Source organism: Pipistrellus hanaki (assembly GCF_964339955.1).
Source record: "Pipistrellus hanaki genome assembly, chromosome: 1".
Taxonomy (NCBI): Eukaryota; Metazoa; Chordata; class Mammalia; order Chiroptera; family Vespertilionidae; genus Pipistrellus; species Pipistrellus hanaki.
The window spans coordinates 1632877-1645256 of NC_140503.1; the positions used below are offsets into that span (position 1 = coordinate 1632877).

The 12380-nt window shown below is 68.5% G+C and overlaps 2 protein-coding genes across 6 annotated transcripts in view; one reads left to right on the forward strand and one right to left on the reverse strand.

The window, feature by feature from the left end:
• The window catches only part of PPP1R13B (protein phosphatase 1 regulatory subunit 13B), a 69705-nt gene extending 67704 nt beyond the window's left edge, over nucleotides 1-2001 (forward strand). For both annotated transcript variants that reach the window (XM_084896040.1, XM_084896041.1), the window contains 3 exons: nucleotides 537-703; nucleotides 1247-1446; nucleotides 1765-2001. In XM_084896040.1, the coding sequence (XP_084752166.1) occupies nucleotides 537-703; nucleotides 1247-1446; nucleotides 1765-1806 (409 nt within the window). In that variant the 3' untranslated portion in view covers nucleotides 1807-2001. The remainder of the gene's footprint in view (nucleotides 1-536; nucleotides 704-1246; nucleotides 1447-1764) is intronic.
• An 885-nt stretch (nucleotides 2002-2886) lies between these two features.
• ZFYVE21 (zinc finger FYVE-type containing 21) lies at nucleotides 2887-12241 on the reverse strand. 4 transcript variants are annotated; one of them, XM_084896394.1, is made up of 8 exons: nucleotides 12028-12240; nucleotides 8449-8499; nucleotides 8108-8276; nucleotides 6877-6952; nucleotides 6714-6805; nucleotides 4879-4932; nucleotides 3549-3691; nucleotides 2887-3406 (listed from the first exon to the last, which is right to left on the reverse strand). In XM_084896394.1, the coding sequence occupies exons 1-8, from the start codon at nucleotides 12163-12165 to the stop codon at nucleotides 3371-3373; spliced, it is 759 nt and encodes a 252-aa protein (XP_084752520.1). In that variant the 5' UTR covers nucleotides 12166-12240; the 3' UTR covers nucleotides 2887-3370. The 4 variants fall into 4 exon arrangements, with proteins under 4 accessions (XP_084752520.1, XP_084752521.1, XP_084752522.1 ...); XM_084896395.1 differs by lacking the exon at nucleotides 8449-8499 and having other exon boundaries at nucleotides 12028-12241; XM_084896396.1 differs by lacking the exon at nucleotides 4879-4932 and having other exon boundaries at nucleotides 12028-12239.
• Between the last annotated feature and the right edge of the window lie 139 nt (nucleotides 12242-12380).

Below are 12380 nucleotides of genomic sequence, written 5' to 3' on the forward strand. Positions count from 1 at the left end.
CTGCTCAGCACACCCCAGCTTTGCTTTCTGGAGGGTGCTGTAAAAGGCACAGTGGTGCTTCCCTTTTCTTACATGGGTTCACTGATTTTGTTAGAGAGAGGGAGGAGAGAGAGAAACATCAGTGAGAGAAACATTGATCAACTGCCTCCTGCATGCCCCTTACTGGAAATCGAACCCACAACCTCTCTGCACAGGATGAAGCCCAATCAGCCGAGCCACACGGGCCGGGCTGTGGTGCAGTCTGTCCACCTGATCATTGACACGGGAGCCCAGCCACGCGTTCAGCAGTCAGGACTCTGTGTTTAGTGTCTGGGTCGTGGCTGCAGGGCCCCGTGCTGCTGTGGAGGCCCGGCCTCCTGGGTGTCTGTCAGCTTCAGGCAGCTGTCTGCCGCGGTCTCAGGCGTTCCTCAGCCCACCCCCCTCAGAAGAGTGAAGCGGGGACAGGTGGTTAGTAGGAACGTGCGGGCACTGAGGCTCCGCAGCCCTGGGCCCTGCCACTCCAGGGGTCACACACGCCTTCCCCTCCCGCCCTGCAGGACGCCGCTGCACTGCGCTGCCTCCTGCAACAGCGTGCACCTCTGCAAACAGCTGGTGGAGAGTGGCGCCGCCATTTTTGCCTCGACCATCAGCGACATTGAAACTGCGGCAGACAAGTGCGAGGAGATGGAGGAGGGCTACATCCAGTGCTCCCAGTTTCTGTATGGTACGCGGGTCCTCCCGAGCTGCAGGGGGCTGCGCTGGGCCGGCAGACCGGGCCCTGACTCCAGGGCTGGCCGCTTAGCTCAGCAGACAAAGCCCCATCCCTCCGCTCCCTCCTGAGACGTGCCGGAAGTCCATGTGGTGCTGTGCAGGGGGCCAAGCACAGCCTGGGAGGCCGTGGTGGACAGTGACGTGGGCAGGAGGAGGGAGGCACTCGGGTCACTAGCCTGCTAGGCTCTCCTGGGCATGGACCGGCCCCTCTTTGCCACATGTGAGTGCTGGCTACTCTCCGAGCAGTCACCCCACCTCTGTGGTCCCTGACTTTAGAATGTGTGCTGGATGTGAGGTGTACGTTTCGCCCTAAGAAATGCCTCTGACTCAGAACCTCCAGGGCAGTGCCTACCTGCTGGGGCACAGCCGCGGGCAGCAACTGGGCCTGGCTTCGGGCCGCAGTCGCACCTCGGCCTCGCTGGGCCGCCCGAGAGCAGCAGTGGTCGGTCTGGTCCCGCAGTGGGGCTCTCGCTGACCGGGTGCCGTCTTGCTGCAGGGGTGCAGGAGAAGCTGGGCGTGATGAACAAGGGCGTGGTGTACGCGCTGTGGGGCTACGAGGCCCAGAACAGCGACGAGCTGTCCTTCCGCGAAGGCGACGCCATCACCATCCTGAGGCGCAAGGACGAGCACGAGACCGAGTGGTGGTGGGCCCGCCTGGGGGACCGGGAGGGCTACGTGCCCAGAAACCTGCTGGGGGTGAGTGCGCAACCGCGCCGAGCTCGTGCCGGAGGCAGCTGGGGATCGGGCAGGCACTGCCCTCCCCGCGCTCAGCCCTCCGCCCTGTGGGAGGCCCAGCCCCAGCCCAGCCACTCGGTGCGGCACCCCGTCTCACCCCAATCAGAGCTCTGCAGCCCAGAAACTAGCTTACTGGGAGGTGGGAGGAGGGGAGCAGCCTGCAGCCTCAGGGAGAGGGGTCTCGGGCCGGGTGGAGCGGGGCTGGGTGCTGGCGCTCAGGGTGTCGGGCAGGGCCTCCCGGTGGCTGATGGAAGCTGACCCAGATGCTTGTCTTTCCAGCTGTGTCCTCGGATCAAGCCCCGGCAGCGAACGCTGGCCTGAGCCGCCGAGGAGCGCTGAGGCCCCTGCCGTCCCTGCCGCGGAGGCTGAAGTCTACGGTGCTCACGCAGCAGAACCCACAATGTGAACTGCAGGCTCCGGAGGCCGCCGCCTCCAGAGGACTGAGCTTTCCAGTGACTGTCACCCCAATAAATGCCCAGCTTCCTACGCCTGTGGCCAGTGGAAGCCCTAGAGTGAACCCCGGACAGTGGCCCCAAGGCCGCCCTCATGCTCCATGTCCCTCACCAGCAGTGACATGCCCGCTGCTGTGCGTGCTCCCCGAGCCCTGCCGTCTCCGCTGGGCCCCTCAGCACGAGGTTCTTCCTTCATGACAGAGGAGCCTGCGGGGCTCCACTTCCTGTCCCCGCCCATGGGGCGGGGCTTCAGGCCCCAGGCAGGGACCTCAGACCAAGGGAGTGGCCAGGAGCCCCCCCCCTCCTCTGCCCACTGCCTCTTGCTGCCCAGGTGCGGTTCTTACCCCCTCAGCCCTCGGCTTTCCATTCATTCTCATTCACGGGAACCGGAAACAGAAATGCGGTCGGCTCTGCCTGGTTGGGGCTGGGTGGGACCCCGAGTGTAGTGCAGGCTGAGACCTGAGGTCGGTCACTGGGTGGCACGGTTGTCGGGAGGGGCAGCTGTGGGCATGAGGGTGGGCCTCCCCGTTGGGCCAGGCGTGGTGCCGTGACCTTGGCAGGTCCAGACGTCACGCAGAGGAGACCCATCACTGGAGGGAGCTGCGCACGGACCTTTACACCAAAAGTGTTTGACTAGAGTGTTCACTGCAGATGGCACTGGAGTGCGCTGTGTCTCCTTCGGTCCCAGGCCCCAGGCTTTATTTCCACGTACGAGTCCATGTATAACTATGTATAGACATGTGTATAGACCCATGCTGTATGGTCCCCTGTAAGCACTGAGCGTGCACGGCACTGGTGGGGTGAAGACCCGGCAGCCTCTGCCGGGCACCGGCCCCTGATGCCGCGTGACGTGCACAATAAACTGCTCCCCGCGGCTGCACGTCTGTCTGAGTGAGCGGAGCCGCCGCAGGGACGCCCGGCGGGCCCCACGGTGAGCCAGGCCAGGCCGTATTGTTAAAATAGGTTTAATCAAGCTTTACATACAAACGGTTGTACATTGTTCTAATAAAGTGAGACGGGGAGTGAAAAGTACGGCACAGCCGCTCCTTCCCGCAGTGAAGTGTCAGGCTTGAGAGCCGCGTTAGTGTCAGTGACCCCCGCAGGCGCTCAGGCCGCTGCAGGGCCCGGGGCGCCGGGAGAGAAGTCACGAAGAGGAGGGTCCAGAACCTCCTAGTAAACCTGGACTCATAAACACGTGGCAAAGATTATGCTACAGACAGTTAGCGGTAGTGTAGCTGGGCCTCCACCCACTGAGGCTTCAACAGGAAAACAGGCCGGAAGCCGGAAGCTGGCATGTTAATAAACGGCGGGCGAATCCCACTGGGTAGGGGACTCGTCTGTCCTCCAGTCTCGCGTTGCCTTCCCACCACGCGTGGGGTCAGGGCGAGGCAGCGAGCGGGCTCCATGTCCACGCAGACCGCTGGCCTGTGCAGTTACTGGTCCCGAGATTCGTAGAGGAGTTTGGCGGCCTGCATGGCAACCAGAAACGGCAATGTGACGGGGCCGGGCCGGCTGGAGATGGGCGGGGGCAGTCCTGCCCTGGGGAAGCTGGGCCTTCTCACAGGAGCCAGTCTCCCGCCTGCCCCTGTGCCAACCACCACAGCCCTGTACCTTGTGCATGGCTGCCAGCCATGCCATCGCCTGCTTCCTGCTGCCATGTGCATCCTCCCCTGCAGTCAGCTTCAGCTGGGCCACGCTCTCCGCCCCTGGTGCCGAGAACTGCAGGGACATGCCTGTGGCCCGAGCGGCGCCCCCTGGGGGAGGGAGGTGGCAGACTGAGACCAGGTGTGGCCAGGGTGCCTCCTGCCCTGGTGCAGGTCTAGGAGGTGGCTGGGCCTTGCTCAGTCACACCTCCTGCACCAGGGCAGAGGCCAGGCAGTCGGTGCTGCCCTCCCTGAGGACCAGGGTCACAGCAAAGGGGGCTGCGCAGGGCTTAGCACCAGGAGGCACCAGCACCCGGTCAGCAGCCCAGGGACGCCTCTACCCAGATACTGAGCTCCCGCCATGATGCCACGTGGGGGATGGGCGCTGAGATGGTGCCATTTCTGTGGGGCCAGCTGCTCCCTGGACCACTCCTGTCAAAACCTCCGAACCGGCCACTCGGGATCAGGGGCCCTTCCGTACCCAACAGTGAGGATGGCCACGTGGACAGCAGGTCCCCAGGAGTCACCTACACTCCCTGGCGGCTGCAGGAGGCCGCCCCCTCCAGCCCTCTCTGCACCAGGCCGGCGGGAGGAGCCCCGGTTGAGAGGCCCGAAGACCTCCTATGACCTGTCCCGAGGTCACTCCTGTGCTCCGGTCAGTCTGGGCTCCGCCCACCTCCTGCCTCTAAGGAGTTTCACTGGCACAGCCATGGCCGTGGGCCCGTCTCCTCCAGCTGGCAAACCTGAATAGTTACTACTAGGGGCGGCCTTGACCTCCCTGGCCTCAGGCTCCAAGGAGGCGGGGAGAGGGCCCCTGGGCTGACCTGACCCGGCTTCTCCAGATCCTGCCCTTGGCCCCGGAGCAGATCGGACCGCCCACTGCCAAGCCAGCCAGGGACTAGGTGGTGACACTGCCCGGCTGCCTCGTCAGGACAGGCAGGCCCAGAGGCCTCAGGGGGCCCTTGGAGGAGCACAGTGCACTGCTGTGACGGGCAGAAAGGTGCCGGCAGCACCACCCCTGCCCCACTCCGACACCCTGCACCCCAGCTGCTCAGGGACAGCAGTTCCCAGGAGGTTGGAAAGAGGGGTGACACACCCCCTTGGGTTAGGAAAACAGCAAAGCCACGTCTTTCCCAGGCAGTCTCATTGGTGCTTAGATGCCCACATCTCTGACCCAACCCTCTTTCAAAGTGACCGGGAGAGTGAATGAGCGTTCCTCAGAGGCCCTCTTGTGACCCCCACCCCGGCAGAAGCAGAGGCGGGCCGGGCCCACGGCATGCTGGGAGCGCGAGGCTGACCTTCGGAGGCGGGCAGGCTCCCCAGGAGGCTGGTGTAAGTGTGCGTGTCTTTGTCTAGGCAGGAAGGTAGGCAGGCGGGAGAGGAGAGCAGCCAGAGCCATAGAAACAGAAAGCAAGACGGAGTAAGTGGGCGGCTCCGCAGAGAGGCAGCCCGGGCCCAGGACTCAGTGGGAAGGTCCGCCGGGCTGAGCAGGCTGGACCTGGGGAGCTCGCGGAGGGAAGCGGAGGCCTGGCCCTCGCCGACACGCTCCAGCCCCTGGGATCCGGGGCGGCCGGCCGCACGTGCCTGCACCCGTGGCCGGGGCGCTACAGGGGGCTTCTGGGCAACCCGCACAGGCGCCCCTTCCTCCTGCACTCGCTGCGCCCCGTCCCCCTTCGCCTGCAGAGTTCCTAGAGCCACAGGGAGCCCCGACCTGCCCCCAGGGACCCCGACCACAGGGAGCCCCGACCACAGGGAGCCCCGACCTGCCCCCAGGGACCCCGACCACAGGGAGCCCCGACCTGCCCCCAGGGACCCCGACCACAGGGACCCCGACCACAGGGAGCCCCGACCTGCCCCCAGGGACCCCGACCACAGGGAGCCCCGACCACAGGGAGCCCCGACCACAGGGAGCTCCAACCTCCCCACAGGGACCCCGACCACAGGAGAGCTCTGACCTGCCCACAGGGACCCCGACCACAGGGAGCCCCGACCACAGGGAGCCCCGACCACAGGAGAGCTCCGACCTCCCCACAGGGACCCCGACCACAGGGAGCCCCGACCTCCCCACAGGGACCCCGACCACAGGGAGCCCCGACCACAGGGAGCCCCGACCTGCCCCCAGGGACCCCGACCACAGGGAGCCCCGACCTGCCCCCAGGGACCCCGACCACAGGGACCCCGACCACAGGGAGCCCCGACCTGCCCCCAGGGACCCCGACCACAGGGAGCCCCGACCACAGGGAGCCCCGACCACAGGGAGCTCCAACCTCCCCACAGGGACCCCGACCACAGGAGAGCTCTGACCTGCCCACAGGGACCCCGACCACAGGGAGCCCCGACCACAGGGAGCCCCGACCACAGGAGAGCTCCGACCTCCCCACAGGGACCCCGACCACAGGGAGCCCCGACCTCCCCACAGGGACCCCGACCACAGGGAGCCCCGACCTCCCCACAGGGACCCCGACCACAGGGAGCCCCGACCTGCCCCCAGGGACCCCGACCACAGGGAGCCCCGACCACAGGGAGCCCCGACCACAGGGAGCTCCAACCTCCCCACAGGGACCCCGACCACAGGGAGCCCCGACCTCCCCACAGGGAGCCCCGACCACAGGGAGCCCCGACCTCCCCACAGGGAGCCCCGACCACAGGAGAGCTCTGACCTGCCCACAGGGACCCCGACCACAGGGACCCCGACCACAGGAGAGCTCTGACCTGCCCACAGGGACCCCGACCACAGGGAGCCCCGACTGCCCCCAGGGAGCCCGACCACAGGGAGCTCTGACCACAGGGAGCCCCGACCACAGGGAGCCCCGACCACAGGGAGCCCCGACCTGCCCACAGGGACCCCGACCACAGGGAGCCCCGACCACAGGAGAGCTCTGACCTGCCCACAGGGACCCCGACCACAGGGACCCCGACCACAGGAGAGCTCTGACCTGCCCACAGGGACCCCGACCACAGGGACCCCGACCACAGGGAGCCCCGACCTGCCCCCAGGGAGCCCGACCACAGGGAGCTCTGACCACAGGGAGCCCCGACCACAGGGACCCCGACCTGCCCACAGGGAGCCCCGGCTGTGTCCCCGCCGCCCGAGCAGGCCCGGCCTCTGTTCCGTGAGGGGCAGGCGCATTACCTCCAGCGGGGAAGCCCTCCGTGAAGACCTGCACCGCGGCGATGTGTGTGACTTGGATCTCGTGGTGGCTGGCCCCGTCCAGCAGCAGGTATCTGTCAAACGGAGGGCGTCCCGTCACCAAGGCTCTGGGCAGCTGTCGGTGCCCACGGGCTCTGCCTCTTACCTCTGGTTGCCGGAGAGACGACAAACCATCGTTTCTGAGTTCTCGGAGTTTCCAAAACTTACGAGGAAGGTGGCTCCTTGAGGCACAAAAACAAGCATAAGAACCAGGCAGTGTCACCCTGCCAGCCCGCCCTCCACCCTGCCTCAGGCTCCACGGAGACGACCCCGCCCTTTGGGGCAGGAGAGCTGGAGCCGCAGGAGCCCCTGGAGGGCACAGTGCGCCACAGAGGGAGGAGAGGAGCCAGACCGCGGGCGCTGCCAGAGCCCTCGCTGGGCAGGACGGCACTGGCACTGCGTTAGCTCCGCTGGCCGTGGAAGCACCAATCACCACGCCCTTCACAGGCAGGCCCGGCCCCCGCCCAGACCTCCACCCCCGCAGGAGCCACCAGGCCAGGCCGCAGGGCCCGCACAGGCCTGCAGGAGAGCTGGCCAGGGCGAGGACCAGGCGGGCGGAGGTGGAGGGGTGGGGTGCGGGCGGCAGACCCTCAGTCCTCCTGCCTCACCATCTCCCAAAATGGCCAGGCCAAGGTCCCGCATGCTGCTGGCCCTGTGGTCTGGGGACCCGGTCCTGGCACTCGAGTAAGAACTGAGCTGCTCGGGCCTGGGCCCCACCGCAGAGCATACCAGCTAGAGGCCCGAACCCCACACAGGGAGACAGTGGTTCAGGCCTGCACATCTACGGGAGAGCTGGCTCCTACCCTAGGGGACAGCTACAGGCACCGCCCCCTCCGGCACCGCCCTCCGCAGGCACCGCCCTCCGCAGGCACCGCCCCCTCAGGCACCGCCCCTCCTCGGGCACCGCCCCCTCACCCCAGGCACCGCCCCTCCTCAGGCACGCCCCCTCCTCAGGCACCGCCCCTCAGGCACCGCCCCCTCAGGCACCGCCCCTCCGCAGCACCGCCCCTCCTCAGGCACCACCCCCTCAGGCACACCCCCCTCAGGCACCGCCCCCTCAGGCACCGCCCCTCCGCAGGCACCGCCCCTCCTCAGGCACCACCCCCTCAGGCACACCCCCCTCAGGCACTGCCCCCTCCGCAGGTACCGCCCCTCAGGCACCGCCCCCTCACCCCAGGCACCGCCCCTCAGGCACCGCCCCTCAGGCACCGCCCCTCAGGCACCGCCCCTCCTCAGGCACCGCCCCTCCGCAGGCACTGCCCCTCCGCAGGCACCGCCCCCTCCGTTGGCACCGCCCTCTGCTGGCACCACCAGGACCACCAGGCGCGGCCACCTACCGCTGAGCAGCACGCGGAGCTGCTTGTCGAAGAACTCGGCCTCCTTGCGGGACACGAGCGCGCAGGCCGCACACTGGCGCACGGGGTCCACGAAGCACATGCGCGGCAGCGCCACCTTCTGGCCGCAGCACTTGTCGCAGAAGCACTTCCCGCAGCGGCGGCAGTGGTGCTGGGGGGGTTGGGGGGGCGGGCGGTCAGCGGGACCACAGAGCCCCACCCGGGCCCACGGCCCTGCTGCCACGGCGGGACACCCACCGCTGCGCTGCGCCCCACTGCTCAGAGCAGGGCGCCCCGGGGAGAGCGGATGTCCGGACGCCCCTCCCGCCCGGGCCTCAGCTCACCTTTCTGGTGAGAAAGTCAAACTTGGCGTCACACTGCATGCACCGCGGGCACTAGGAGAGAGGGCAGCTGTCAGCCACTCCGAGGGCCTGCCGGCTGTCAGCGTCCGGGAGGCAGAGAGGCAGGCCTCCTGGAGGGGGCGGCGGAGGCCAGTTGTGCCCCGCAGCCCACAGCCCGGCAGCGGAGGGCGAGACCCCGTGACCATCCTGTTTCCGCTGCTTTTAAAAGCCCCACCCGAGGCCCTGTCCTGTTGGTTTGGGAGAGGAAGGGAGAAAGAGTGGAACGTCGGTCGGTTGCCTCGTGTATGCGCCTTGACCAGGGACTGACCCCGCAACCTGTCTGGTGTCCAGGACGATGCTGCAGCCACTGAGTCACCCTGTGGCCCTCCTTCCTCTGGGCTACTTCCTGGGCGTGGACACGGCCTGGCCCTCCCGGCTCCCACACAGCGTCCCCACAGCCTCCGCGTGGGCTGGCGGCTCCCGTGCCCCGGCCACTGCACAGGGCCTCTCCCTCCGGGACGACGCCCCCAGCACGGGCCCCACGGGGAGAGCCCACGGGCTGTAACCAGGAGGCTGGCGGACGGGAGGGGCGCAGGCGGGAGCGGGTCCCACCGGTGTGCCCGCTCCGGGCGAGCCTGTGTCCTCCCCGCCGGTCACTGCAGGGCACACGTGTCTGGGCAAGTCCAAAGACCAACCTCTGAACTTACAAGCTGCTCCCTTAAAAACCAAAGCGAATCCCTAGCTGGTTTGGCTCAGTGGTTAGAACGTTGGCCCGTGGACTGAAGGGTCCCGAGTTGAGTCTGGTCAAAGGCATGCAGCTTCACTGCAGGCTCCACCCCTGGCCCTGGGCAGGGCGGTGGGGAGGCAGCCAATCAATGTGCTTCTCTCACTTTGCTGTTTCTCGCCCCCCTCCCTTCCACTCTCTCTGAAAAGGATCGATGGAAAAAAATGCCGGGCGGTGAGGATTAACAAAAGAGCAAAACACCGAAGTGATACAGAAGTATTTTATCCCGCTAAATAACCAATGAGGTTATTCAGAAAACCGACAGACCTTAGGCCAGGTGATTTCCCGGTGACCGTGTGAGAGAGAAACGTGAAATTACCAACAGGGCCATTTAATCCGAAAAGAGAACGAGAGAAGGAAATGAAGCAGCAGGTGGAGATCCGAGAGGAAGGGAGTGAGCCCGTGTCTGACAGCAGCATGGAAGGCGGCGCCCAGAGCTGCTACCTGGGGGGACAGAGTGTGCTCAAGCTTAGGGCCCACTGCGACCCCCCGCCCTGCACTGCAATGTCAGATCCAGCTGCTCAGCTCCTGCCGGGCACCAGGCTGCGGGCCCACAGCCGTCCCGGGCTCACCACCAAAGGGCTGAGGCCTGGGGTCCCCTGGGCGCCACACACAGCTCCCCGCCCCCCCCCGCCCTCCCCGTGAGGCCCAGGCCCACGCAGGAAGCGGGCCACAGGCAGGAAAAGCCCAGAAAGGCCCCCACGGGCCTGGGTCGCCCGCCCCTCCGGCCTCCGGCTACCTAACACCCGGCACACCACCCCAAGGAACCTCTCCCTCCGCGGCCTCCAGGAGGGGCAAGCCCCGAACCCTGCGGCGGAGTGCACCCAGCGTGACAGCTGGCACTGCCCGGGCCAGGGAGGACACACATGGCGCCACACCTCCTTTCGGAGGCCCGCCCTCCCGCCAGCTGGGGAGGAAGCCGGGGGGAGGGGCGCCCACAGAGCGGAGTCTTCACCCAGCTCGCTCGGAATTTCGCAAGAGCCTGCGGGCTGAGCAGGCTCCCTGGCCGCCCCGGGCAGGCCTCCAGGCACCCCCCCACCCCCCTGGCTGAATTCTCCTGCAGGCCTGCAGGGCGGGGCGGCCAGAGCGGGGCCACGGGCTGGGAGCGGGGCTGGGAGCCGGGCGAGCCGTTGGAGCGGGGAGCTGGGGCGCTGGGACCCGCCATGGGCTGGGGAACTGCCTCCGGGGAAACCAGGGGCGCCCGGCCGCGGCCCCTCTGCCCAGCAGCACGGGCTCCACGGGGCAGTGAGAGGAAGGGTGTCTGGAGGCAGAGCAGGGAGACGCCCGGGGCATGGCACAGGGGACGGCACAGGCGATGGCACAGGGCACGGCAGTGACGCCGGCAGTTCCTAAGGGTGTGGCTCCGCTCCCCGCCTCGGAGGGGACGCGCTGGCCTCCTCCCGGCACTGTGCCTCCCTGCTCCTGACGTCCTGGGCGGCCTCTGACGGCCTTTCCCTGCGGGGCTGGAGGGGGCACCCGCCGCTCAGAGCACCCGCCGCTCAGGGCACCCTCCGCTCAGGGCACCCCGCTCAGGGCACCCGCCGCTCAGGGCACCCCGCTCAGGGCACCCGCCGCTCAGGGCACCCGCCGCCGGCAGAACGCCGACAAGAAAGGGCGCAACAGGGCGAGGAGACAGGGCAGCCGGCGCTCAGAGGCCGCCTCCCCACCACCGCCCCACCATGACCCCCACCATCTCCCACCATGACCCCCACCACCGCCCCACCATGACCCCCACCATCTCCCTCCACCGCCCCAGCACTCCCGTCCCCGTGCAGGCCTCAGCTCTCAGAGGGGTGCCCTCAGCACCTACACCAGGGCTCGGGCCCACAGAGGGTGCCCTCCTCCAGTGGCCCTGCCCCCAGCTGCCCCCCTCACCCGGCTGCTTTGAAACCCCGACTTCACTCCTCCGGGAGGGAGGGGCGGGGGTGTCACCCACAGGCGGGCACTCAGACGCCCGGAGCCCGCCAGGGGGAGAGGGGGCTCCACGGAGGAGGGACTGGGCTGGAGGGGAGCCCCGTGCAAGGGACACACAGACTCGGGTGGGTGGGATGGGGACTCCGGGCGCCCCGAGAGCGGGAACTGGCAGCACCCAGGGGTCCGGGAGCCTGGGACCACCCAGGGGCCAGAGCAGGTGCGGGGCGGCCGTGCGGGGTCCGGAGGGGCGCGGGGCGCGGGGCGCCAAGAGCCCGCCCGGCTGGGGAGGGCCTCGGGGCGGGGCGGGTCCGGGCGCGCCTGGGGGGTGGGGACGGGGATCCTGGGCGCAGACCGGGGTCCAGGCGCGGACCGGGCTCTGGGGGTTCGGAGGGGGCCCTGGAGAGGACGCGGGTTTTCGGGGTTCGGAGGGGGCCCTGGAGGCGGACGCGGGTTTTCGGGGTTCGGAGGGGGATCCTGGAGGCGGACGCGGGTTTTCGGGGTTCGGAGGGGGCCCTGGAGGCGGACGCGGGTTTTCGGGGTTCGGAGGGGGCCCTGGAGAGGACGCGGGTTTTCGGGGTTCGGAGGGGGCCCTGGAGGCGGACGCGGGTTTTCGGGGTTCGGAGGGGGCCCTGGAGAGGACGCGGGTTTTCAGGGTTCGGAGGGGGCCCTGGAGGCGGACGCGGGTTTTCGGGGTTCGGAGGGGGCCCTGGAGAGGACGCGGGTTTTCGGGGTTCGGAGGGGGCCCTGGAGAGGACGCGGGTTTTCGGGGTTCGGAGGGGGCCCTGGAGAAGACGCGGGTTTTCGGGGTTCGGAGGGGGATCCTGGAGCCGGACGCGGGTCCGGGGCGCCGACGGGAGGCGGGCGGGCGGGCGGCCGAGACCTACCTCCTTGTCGGGGACCCACTGCGGCTCCTCCAGGTCGAACGGGCTGCCGAAGGCGCGGTGCTCGGGCACCATGCGCAGGCCGCTGGGCGAGCGCACCAACTTCTTGGCGTCGCAGCGGGCGGCCACCTCGGAGGACATGACGCCGCCGCGCGAGCCCACCGCCCTCACACGGCCCTCGTTCGCCCCGACCAAAGCCCCGCCCCGTCCGTGCCGCTGACAGCGCCCACGCCCAATCGTCACGCTCGGCCCGGGACTCGGGCCAATCGGAGCTCGGGCACCGCCTCATCGCTGCGCTCTCCAATCTGCGCGAGGGCACCGCCCCTGCCACCCTGCGGTCAGTCACCAATCGGCAG